General features: G+C 33.5%; 1 protein-coding gene across 1 annotated transcript in view; it reads right to left on the bottom strand.

Moving 5' to 3' along the window:
- Positions 1-5,672: 5,672 nt before the first annotated feature.
- Positions 5,673-12,044, bottom strand: part of LOC136037528 (oocyte zinc finger protein XlCOF6-like) — a 10,207-nt gene continuing 3,835 nt past the window's right edge. Inside the window, exon 2 of the mRNA XM_065720250.1 lies at positions 5,673-7,945. Within this exon, the coding sequence (XP_065576322.1) occupies positions 5,673-7,945 (2,273 nt within the window). The remainder of the gene's footprint in view (positions 7,946-12,044) is intronic.

Here is a 12,044-nt window from a genome sequence, read left to right as displayed (position 1 = left end):
GATTATTTGCTAGATTTCATAAATACTATCTTTGGATATCTAATTGAAAAATAAAAGGAACCATCTTTGGAAATCTAATTGATCTTTGGAAATCTAATGGATGGAAATCCATCTTTGGAATACCATATTGGGAAATCTAATTGAAAAATAAAAGGAAGAATCATCTAGAGCAACTAACAGTTGAAATACGCATTTTAGAAGGAAAACCTGTCCATTCACAAAAATTTGCATTCAGAGCCGATTCAGGAATGGTAACTATTGCCGCAATAATAAACTTATCTTAAAAGTTAAAGCCTATGACGGAAATAACTTCACATGAAATTCACAAATGAGCTTTAAACCCAACAAAATGATTACAATTAAAAAGTACGTTATTGTAATTAACATGATTGTAAAATACATCATTAGAGGTCTTCAGCCCGCATTTTGAAAACCCGAAAGAATCATATCCTGTGTATTGCTAATTTGTTTCAATTTCTGTTTTTTGTCCAAAACCGCAATATTTTAGAAACCTGTTTAATTTTTCTTTAGAGGCAAACGCTTACATCTATATGCGTTTTAGAAATTCTTCTCGATAACACCATGGTAAAGTACCTTATTGCACCAAAACCATTGGTACCATTTCTGGAGTGAAGATGATTGGGAAGATTACAAGTTTGTTGTTGAAATTTCATAGTCAAAGACCCTTAACCGAAGGGTTACCGTCCACACTATTGACAACTCATTTTCCCAGTCCCCCTCAGTAAGTGAAAATATAAAATTGTGTGTCTACAAAAGAAATTAAAGAAAATTTTTATTAAAAGTTAATTGAGGAATAATTATTTTTCTTTGTTAATTTTAAAGTTAACATTCATTACGGAAACCAATTTAAAGAAGTTTTGAAATTCAGCTTGAGACCTCTTAAAAATGGTTACAGATCAAAACGAAAAGTGCAGAATCAGAATTCCCAGGGTGGAAAATCCTCACTTGAAGGTTCAGTTCCCAGATTGAAAACAATTATGATTAATAAGTCAGACATCAGCCCTATAGATAGTTGTAGTAATAGGGGCAGACTGGTAAAGAGCAAACCACTGTCCTTGGTAACTAAAATATTCAGCGAAATTGTGTCATTAGAAAAATGTCACAAATTCTTTTGGGGACTTTTTTTTAAGCTATGATTTCTTTAGGTCCATGTAGCTTTGGGTTTCTGTTCCATATATGTTAAAAAAAATTCAAAATTACTTTTTACTATTGCCTATTCCCAGAATAGAGATAACATCGGACTAAAATCTTCCCGAGAGAGAAGACCAAAAAAAATTTTCAGTCAAATTTTTTTTTTCCATTGGGTAGAAATTTTAATAGAATGCAGACTCTGATAAGGGGATATAAGTCCCCAAGCCCTCCCAAAAAGTTGTTGATATTTCAGGTCTGCCAAATATCCCCCTCAAACTTTACTTTTTATGTAGATCTACCATTCAAAGGTTCTTTACACATACCATTGCAGTCACAAGCTACATTTAGATCCCCTTAATAGACCCCGAGTCTTTATTTCTTTTGCAAACTCTAGAGTGGAAATTTTTCTCTGATGTAGTTGAAATCTAAATAGGATTTAGCTTCTACTCTAAGTCTCCACAAAACAAAAAAGGGAGGGAAATTCTTTTACAAATATAACAAAAATCCAAGTACGCCAAAGCGAGGAATTTCTGAGCCCTCGTTGGATTTTGTTTTAAATCTCTGAAACATAATTTGTCAAATTTATGTATTTTGATTACTTAAGGTGAATCTTACACTGTTTACCACTTTGTTAGTGGCTAAATTATGTTTGTATTTGTAGTATAACTGGGGTTTCATTTGCATTTAAAAAAAAAATTCAGATTCCCTGAAATTTCACGCTGAAACTTTTCTATAATACATTTTATAATCTAAATATGCGTAAAAGAAAAAAAAAGAATCTCAACGAAAAGTTTTTAGCCAAAAAAAATTCTCAGAATTTATATTATTTTCCTGTAGCAACGTGAAGGTTTTTAGAAGAATTTACCTATGTGCCAGCAATGGTTCAGGAGGATCTTCTTCTTCTTCTTCTGAAAAGTAGTCGAAAAAGATGAAACAAAATTATCAAGAATCGATGAAGACCCTGCTCTAAGAATTTGTCTTTACTGTACACTTGAATATTCTGACAACTCTTTCGTTTTTGATGTCATGACAAATCGAAACGCACTGTTTAAAATACATATCCTTTAAAATAAAGCGTAAATGTTTCTTCAGATTTTATTGGGGTAATAGCTCCGCTCTTGTTTTCAGTACTATTCGTACCTTCAAACTTTCAGAAATTGACACTTGAGCTAATTCCGGAGTGTTGTTCACTTGTTTCTCTTACTTACAATAAAATATAGAAGCAGGATTCGATGGATAGCCATTGCTTAAACATGGGACGCATACTGTACGTACGGGGAGCCAAAGACATTTTGTTTTTGCTGTTTTATAGTTTATGCCTATTTTTGCTATAGGTGGTGCTTTCTATGCAAGTTCTCCTGATGCTATTCGGTAAGCGAGTGGATCTTGCTTACCATATTCAGTGGAAACAAATAGAGTGGCACTTAAGCTGACGGATTAAATAACCTTTGAAATTGTTATCCATATGACAAATTTGGGATAATTTTCTGGAAACTTCTTAGGGAGGTAGGAGGATGGAGGTAAGGAGGTAATTTAAAACCTAACTTGGCGCCATATTCGGAAAAAACTGAAGTTGACCTAAAAGGTGGCGGCATCTAAGTTTCACAGAGTTATTTTTGTCACGCTCCTTTGATATTTAAGAAAGTCTAACAGAAGTTAATTAAAAAAATGTTTCCCGAGGGAAGAAAAGAGTAGAGTTGAAACTTAAAGTGAACAAAAATTAGTGATTCGTAGCATATGCAAAATACTAATATATCCATAAAACTAGCTCAAAATAACCAACTCATAATATTTGCCTATATTTGTAAAATCTGAAAATATAGCCCTTTACTGGTATTAAATAATAAAAAACAAGTTTTTCAACGGAAAATAAGAAGCGACATTAAAATTTAAAACGAACAGAAATTACTTCGTATATGAAAGGGGATACTTCCTCATCAACGCCCCACTCTTTACACTAAAGTTTGACTCTTTCTCTTAACTTTACTTTTTAAAACAGTAAAACGCTTTAGCGTAAAGAGCGGGGCGTTGATGAGGAAGCATCCCCTTTCATATACGAAGTAATTTCTGTTCGTTTTAAGTTTTAATGTCGCTCCTTACTTTCCGTTAAAAAAACTTGTTTTTTTTTATTTAATTTCTGAACGTTTTTGAATCAATGCATGTTTTGATTTTGGCTCTCCGCAGATGAATAATTAAAACGAAATTTGCATATTTATTTTTTTGCTAAATGGCTTTCTCATAGTTTTGATCGAATGATTTTGAGAAAAAAAGAGCGGGGGAGGAGGCCTAGTTGCCTTCCCATTTTTTGGTTACTTAAAAAGGTAACTAGAACTTTTAATTTTTTTACGAATGTTTTTATTAGTAAAAGATACACATAACTTACAAATTAGCTTACGTAACGAAATTCTCTATTATCTTCTTTTTATTACGCATATGAAGGGGTTCACCCCCTCGTCAATACCTCGCTCTTTACACTCAAGCTTAAATTTTGTCCCAATTTTTTAAGAATGACCAGTGAATCACAAAAGCCGTAGAATAAATAGTTGAAATTACTAAAATACTTTAGCGTAAAGAGCAAGGTATTAGGAGGAGGTGAGCCCATCATATGCGTAATAATTTCTGTTCGTTTTAAGTTTTAATGCTTCTCCTTACTTTCAGTTGAAAAAAACTTTTTCATATTTAATTTTTTTATTGCTTTTTTTAAATAATGCTAGTAAATTTTACGCTCTTTTCATGAAAATTTTCTTCCCCCATGACAAATTGCTCCTAGGAAAGTTCCCCCAACATATCCCCCTCTTCTTAACCCCCCCCTCCAACCTAGAAATGCCCCTGAAAACGTCTGTGAACTTCCAAATAACCATTACTATATGTAAGCACTGGTCAAAGTTTGTAATTTGTGGCCCCTCCCACGGGGACTGTGGGAGTAAGTCGTCCCCAAAGACATAGGTATAAGGTTTTTTGAATATGCTGAATAAAATGGCTATCTCAGAATTTTGATCTGGTGACTTTGGGAAAATAATTAGCGTGTGAGGGGGCCTAGGTGCCCTCCAGTTTTTTTGGCCACTTAAAAAGGGCACAAGAAATTTTCATTTCCGCTAGAATGAGCCCTCTAGAAAGAATTTAGGACTACTGGGTCGATAAACCCTGAAAAAAAAACAACAAAAAAACAAACAAACAAACAAACAAATGAACACGCATCCGTGATCTGCCTTGTGGCAAAAAATACAAAATTCCACATTTTTGTAGATAGGAGCTTGAAACTTATAAAATAGGGTTCTCTGATACTCTGAATCTGATGGTGTGATTTTCGTTAATATTCTATGACTTTTAGGGGTTGTTTACCCCTATTTTCTAAAATAAGGCAAATTTTTTTAGGCTCGTAACTTTTGATGGGTAAAACTAAACTTGATTAAACTTGTATATTTAAAATCGGCATTAAAATTTGATTCTTTTGATATAGCTATTGATATCAAAATTCCGTTTTTTAGTTATGGTTACTATTGAGCCGGATCGCTCCTTGCCACAGTTCGTTACCACGAACTGTTTGATGATAGAAAATTACTGGTATAAATGTTGAACCACTCCCCAATCACATAATCAGATGCATCATCAACCCCTTAGGTCTCAAAGGGTATCCACAAGAAATGCAATGGTTAAAATCAGAAATCAGGTCACCTAGTTCACCAATTTATTCAATTGGCTGCTTCGTTTGTTTGAGTGAATGAAAAAAATCTTTTATTTCTCAGTTGTTCTTTAGTATCCGTCTTTGGCAGTTCAATTTTGTTTGGATTTTAAGCAAATCGTGGATATTGGCGAATAACTCACTTTATTGTTTGCTTGGTATTTGATTTTAATTGTTTAAATTTTTGATCTTTTATTTAATTTTTAGGCATTTTTTTTTTCATCGGTTCTGTTGTACTTTCCACACTTGTTTTTTCCTTGATCTTATTATTTTGTTCGCGCTGAAGAAGAGAGGTGGTTGTTCTCTCGAAATATTCGCTTTCTGTGTTTTCTTCAGTATTTTCATTTGGCCTTTAAGAACCCCATTTTCGATCGTTTCCTTTCCTTATGATAGAAAATTTATCTTCCAGCTAGCGGATTAATCGAACCACCAAAGATTTTACCAAACATTCAGAGATCAATTACAGAAAAAAATTGCGTCATTTTAATTTACTTTTCATATTACGGAATATCCATGTGACTTAATAAGTTTATGAGTTAATCAATGTCTGAAACTAAAGTTTAAGAAATTGAAAGCGTGTTTGACCAGAAGAGCTTATGAAAGACTCAGTTTCTATTTTTTGTTTAGAATAATACAACTAATGACTAGTTCCATTGAGTGAACAAATCTCATAAAAAACTGAATTATTTTAATTCGATGATCGATTTCACAATGTGATTTTCAATAAAAAAATTCTATTGTTTGCACGGGAAAACAATTAAAATTAATAGTTTTAATTTAGAAACTTCGACGTCAAAGTAATAATAAATAATTGCGAGTCACTGGTAAAATCATAAATTCAAACATCATCGACGTTTACTTCCTCATCACTGTCATCAGTTGATATATTCATTTCTTCAGGGGATTGACTAGTTCTTTCATGAAGTTTTTTATGCTCCCTTAAGTGGCATTTGCGAGTAAAAGCACGCAAGCAAACCGAACAGGTGAACGGTTTGATTCCTGTGTGTGACTTTTCATGCGCCTTTCGATTTTCCTTACGAGCAAAACGCTTATCACACATTCTGCATCCATAAGGTCGCTCACCACTGTGAATTCTCATATGCGTCTGAAGGTTTCTCTGCTCACCGAAAAGTTTTGAGCAGACATCACAACGAAAGCAGGTATCAGATTTATGGAGTTTGACATGACCCTGCAGATTTGAAAGACACGGGAAATCCATTCCACAGTGCTCACATTTGAACTCCTTCGATTCTGGTTCTTTTGCCAGGGCTTCATGAACATTCTTAAAATGCATTATCATTGTTGAGCCTTCAGAAAATGTAGCAGAGCACTCTGGACATTTCACAGGACTTGACACATTATCATGAATTAATCTATGATGACTCAGCATAGACAATGATGGAAAACACTGATAACATTCTTCACATCTGAATTCTCTTGGACTTTTTTGTTTATGAGACGTTGCGTGGTGCTCTAGCTCAGAAGAAAAGAAGAACTTAAGGCCACAGTCATTACAAGTATAAGGACGGCTAGATAGGTCATGTTCAATGGTATGTCTCTGCAAGGACATCCCTTGGGTGAAAACCGCACTACAGACGCTGCAGGGATAGCTCGCTGAGTCAACATGTGAATGCTCTATTAAATGCAGCTGCAGCTGGACTACATTTTCGAAACTCTGTTTACAAAGCATACATTCTGGAGTTTTCCCCACAAGAAGATGAGAAAAACTATGCTCTCTTAGCTCTTGTTCCGTTGAAAATTTTGAGCTACAATGCGTACAGCTTACAGGCTTGCTTTCACTTTGGATATGAAACTGCATATGGAGCTCGAGCTCCGGGACAGACCCAATATTTTGTCGGCAAATAATACACAAAAATGGCATTTCACCAACATGCAAATTTGTGTGTCTTTTAAAATCATCCCTGTTTGTAATCACAGCCTTACAGCTTGAACATTGCGGTTGGCCCTGATTTTTATAGTGTTTCAGCTTATGTTCAGCCAACTCAAATGGAGACCCAAAATAATCATCACATATATTGCACTTAATACGAGTCGTAGAATTATTCATTGCATGGTGCAATTTTATGTGGTTCTCTAATTCACTGTAACTTCGGAAAACTTCACCACAGACGGAGCAAGGTCTAATTTCTGAATGAGTTGATTGAATATGGAGTAAAAGCATAGCGGTTGATGTAAATTGCTCATGGCAGGTTTCACACTTGAATTGAGCTTGGTACCCATAGCCAGGGTGAATACCATGTTCTGTTTGAATATGCCTTTCAAGAAGAAACTCTACTGAAAAAGTTTCAGCACAAATTGTGCATCGAAAACTCGGCATTGGGGAGTGAGATGTTTTGACATGAAGAGTAAATTCAGTTTCCGATTTGCATATTACTGGACACACCGTGCATCTGTAGACTTTACATTCATCACTGTGCTTTACAGCGAAGTGCACTTGAATTGCAACCTTTGAATCAAAAACCTCTTCACAAAGAGAACATTTAAATAAATGATGGGCATGTATATCTAGCAAGTGCTTTTGCAGCTCATCTGGCTTAGCAAACGTTTTTACACAAGCTTGGCAGCCGTATTCAACAGAAGTTGTTAAAATATGGGAAGCAGCATGAGCGTCAGCTTGACTGGAACTGAACCCTGCCATGTCTAATCCACATTCAGTGCAAGCTATTCTCTGTGGATACAAGCCTTGTGTCATCCTTAAAGCTGTTTCCCAATGACTTTTCAAATGGATGCTGTAGCTCTCAACATCACAAAAAGACAGAGGACATTGTGGGCAAGTCAACTGGGGCTCACCGAGTGAATCTTTGGTGATTTCGGATGGGATTCCGTTTAAAGCTGGGTATCTCACAAATGAGGGGTAGTAAAGTCGCAATGCATCAACAGCATTGTGTGAAGAAAAAATATGTTGCTGTAGTGTAATAGGAGATGTGAATCTTGCACTGCAAAGGCTGCAGAATAAAAGACGCTGGACATACGAGGGCGTCATGTCCATTTGTCTTGGTGATGCTGCTTGTTCTGCTCTGTTTTCTGCTTTTGACTTAGCACTATTACTACCAGGGGATGAAGTTTGGCTTACAGTGCTACAGGATGGACCTGAAAAAAAAACACAACATGAACACCACAAAAGGCAAAAATATTTGAAGTATGATAAATAAAGTATATAATTGTTAAAAAATTTTAAAGATAAAACACAATTAAGATAGGTAAAGAGAGCAAAAGAGATATCATGAAATAGATTTTCCATTCTGGTTTTTATCTATTATAATCTTATTGATCTTCGTCACTATATGAGACCCCTCCACAAAATATTATGCAATTTGGTGATATATTAGTCATAAGAATAGATGCCAGGGTTAACTTTTGAGACAGGGGATAGTCTTTCGAACCAAGGTGAGAGAGTCTAGTTGAAATAGGAAGAACATACAAATTTTCAGCTTTGTATAATCAAGCAAAAAACCCTAAAGATAACTTTCTATGGTTGAGAATACCCAATCTCTAAATAAAAAGTCACAAGCCCTTTCTGTATCAGAAGGGGCATAAAAATAAGCAGCCAAACAGCTTGTGCCAAAAGAATTTTATGAGCTTTAAACTATTTTGTGCATATACAATTCTAAAATATGGTCATATTAGAAAAATGAAAGATAATAATAAAATAAACTTTTTGAACTAATTAATTTTCCAAAACCCTGCAACCCAGCCACCATTTGAAGGCTGTGCTCATAAAAAAAGGCATAGTGTACTATTAGAAAATAAGTTGAGGATAAAACAGGTACCTCCCCTTTGAAATTTATTTTATCAAATCTGATTGGTTTTAGGCTCTCTCAATTTTTCCTGTGAAAGTTTTGAATTTGTGTATAGTCTAGTCCTACAACAAGGAATTGGGGATGGGAGTTCAGAAATAGTCAAAATCATTAAATATTCCAATTATGTCATTATGAAAATTGGCATCATTCATATTTCCTCTTATACTATGACCAATTTGTTAACAACAATACAAGGAGGGCCACCCCCCAAGACAGGGGTGGATCCAGGATTTTCTTTAGAAGGGGGGCGGTTGCTTCGATAAACTTACGAACAAACAAATACTTGCAATTTAAAAGCAACCTCGACAATTATGTGTCGTAGGTAGGTAGTGGAAATAGTCGTAAATTTAATCTAAAATCTGGTGAAGGTTAAAGATTTAATAAATCTGCTGAAATAAATATGGTATAAAAATATTGACATAAAAAATGGTAAGTTATAAAAAGAATCCTGCCATAGGAAAAATAAAAAAACTGTTCGCCATGTATAAAAAAATATGATATTTAATATTTTCTGTATAATTTTTTGCCTTTGCACTCTTGACCGCTATAGCGAGTGATTAAGCTTTTTATTGTCAATAAAAATCAGTTTTGAACCATCTTTTGAGGTTATGTACTCTTTGTGACAAATTGTATAGGTCAAAACATTTAGCATGTATATTCAATATTTATAACGAGATATAGCTTGTATATTCGTAAAAGATATATTAAAGATTAAATATTAATTCTTTTAGGGGTGTAATAAGAAAAACAGAACGAGGAGATAGAAATGCATAAAAGACATTTAAAACGAGGGTTTTAAATATAGGCAATAAAACATTCACTAATCACTGTTTATTTTTAAAAATAGTGTTTTAATAAACAGTGTCAACTTTGACGAAATCTTAAAAATTTACTAATAAAAATTTTACTATTCATAACAACTTAGTGTATCCTTCCACTTTTTAAAGTTTGACATACTTCACTTAAATTACATAATTCACAATTTTATAAGAAAGAGTCTATTTCTGTATTTCCACTTCCGCCATTTCTATTTATTGCACGGTCGATGTCTACCTCAATATTTTGGTGAACGTTTGTAATGGCTAGTCCTATCAGTCTAGAATACTGTGAGTCTATAGTCCTGTTAGTTTAGAGCTCATAGTGCTTCCTCTTCTATTCATCCTCAAATATTTCGAATAAAGACCAAAATCGTCAGAAAAATATGAACTCTAATAAAGATGCATGTAGGTATGTGCCTCAAACTAATTGAGTCAAATATTCCTTAAAAAATAAATAATTATGTGCTTGTTATTTTTTTATTTCATATGTATAGATTGGTGATTTAAATTATCGGGGTTTAAATCTGTGGTGGATTCCTAATTAATTTTTTTTTAATCTTGAAATTTTCAGATATTCAATTCAAAGTTTAAATCTTGACATATCTGTTGAGCACAAAAATAAAAATTTGAAATTTGACTCAGAATTAGCATTAAGTAAGAGAATGGTCCTGTAAAGATTTTAATTTATAAATAACTAATCGTGGAAATATAATTGGATGGCATGTATCAAAACCAGTATAAAATCCTCAGTGCTATATATATAGCAGTTTAGACAATTTTATGGACAAGTACATGCAATCCCTATACGAAAACATGACTATATTTTGTGACTGGTTGGTATTGAGAAGATGAGAAATTCTGAAGTAATATTGTAGTTGTATTCCGTTTCCGTGGTTAACTCAAGTTCTTTGAATTTCCCCTTTTTATTAACGTTTTATTATTAATTTGTTTGAAAAAAAATTGATGCAATCACACTGATTCAAACTGAGAATTCAGAGACCCATCTATACCAGCTAGATAAAAAAAAGTAAGCACATAATTATTGCCTACTTTTATAAACGATTTTTCGAAAATCGATTTTTCTTAAATGATCACTCCGAACTTTGAAGGAGTATTTCGACTTATATACTTAGTTTTAACTACATACTTACATGAACATTAATTAAGATTCTAGAGAGTTTGGCCTTTATTTTAATATTTTAGAACGAACAAAGAAGGTGATATGTCATATAATGCAGAGCTTTAATTAGATGAAAATAAGCAGTAGAGTGCCCACCATTTGCTCACCAAATTGCAAAACTTTAACTAATAATTTTGCACTTCTCATATAATTTACTTTCTATTATACAAATCCCCTAAAAACAACAATGTTGTAAAAACCACCCCGCTTCGCAAAAAAAGCAAACCCAAAAAATCAAAACAGACAGCCAAAAAAAGTAATGATATCAATTTCGTCGCCTCAGTGCCTTAGTAAGACTCGAAAACAAATTTTCGAGAGTAAAAAGAAGTTAATATTTTTTTTTTCGGCCCTGTTGTGAGAGCACAATCCTGAAATATCATTTCGACAGCCTAAAGAAGTTAGGATTTTAAATTTCCCCTCCTTATTATTTGTTTTTACCTCCCAGATTTTATCCTCCCAGTTGGCTTTTATGGTAATACGGACAGATTCCCTTGATAAAACTAAATTTAATTAAAAAATGCGCCCATCTCTGTCCCTCCTGGATCCATCAATGCCCCTAGACAAAGAAAAAAAAAAAAAAAAAAATAGATTATCTAGTCCCAGGTAGACATACATTTTTCATATTTACTCAGATTTGGGCTGAATATTTCAAATATATTCAGGGAAGACCCACCTCGAACTGCACCTTTTTTTAACAACGGTAATTTATTTTTGCAATTACTATTTGAAAAATCATGATTTATTGCTTCATTTGAAGAAATTAACGGCAATTTAGTTTTTTAAATGTAGAATGTAGAAAAAGACTAATGAAATACTAAGACTAAATAGTGAGAATCGAATGAGTGAGAAATAGTGAGAATTGAGAATAGTGAGAATGAATACTAAGACTAAATACTAAGACTAAATGAAATATTAAGAATAAGACTAAATGTGTATGTAGAAAAAGACTAATGAAATATGGAAGGATGGAGTCAGTGCCCTTAAAGTGTACATGAACGTGTTCCAAGAGTGATCCATGAAGAGCTTCTTATTTGTAGCCATGACCCTTGTGGATGTAAAGCGTTTAGTACCTACCTATCATATGTAAAGCACTTTGTGTAACTATATGAGTTAGTCTTGTGCAATTATGTGCATTATTATGTCTGTTTTTATTTTGCAATTGTTGTTTTTTCATTGTTATTGTTATGTATCATGATTTGTTATGTGTGTTATTACATGCTATTATTTCTTATAATTTTTTTTGCTTTGCCCAAAGCAGCTTTTGTTGCAATAAATATTTATCTATCTTTACAGGAAAATACCTTAAATTAGTTGACCAGGCGCATTAGGCCTTATGGGGTGATCTGTAAATCTCAGTTTGACAAAAAATGTTTCATGGTGTCTTTTGTGGT

This window comes from Artemia franciscana, chromosome 17 (genome assembly GCF_032884065.1).
Source record: "Artemia franciscana chromosome 17, ASM3288406v1, whole genome shotgun sequence".
In the NCBI taxonomy this organism is placed as follows: Eukaryota; Metazoa; Arthropoda; class Branchiopoda; order Anostraca; family Artemiidae; genus Artemia; species Artemia franciscana.
The sequence above is the reverse complement of the archived record's forward strand: the minus strand, read 5'-3'. Positions and strand labels throughout refer to the sequence as shown.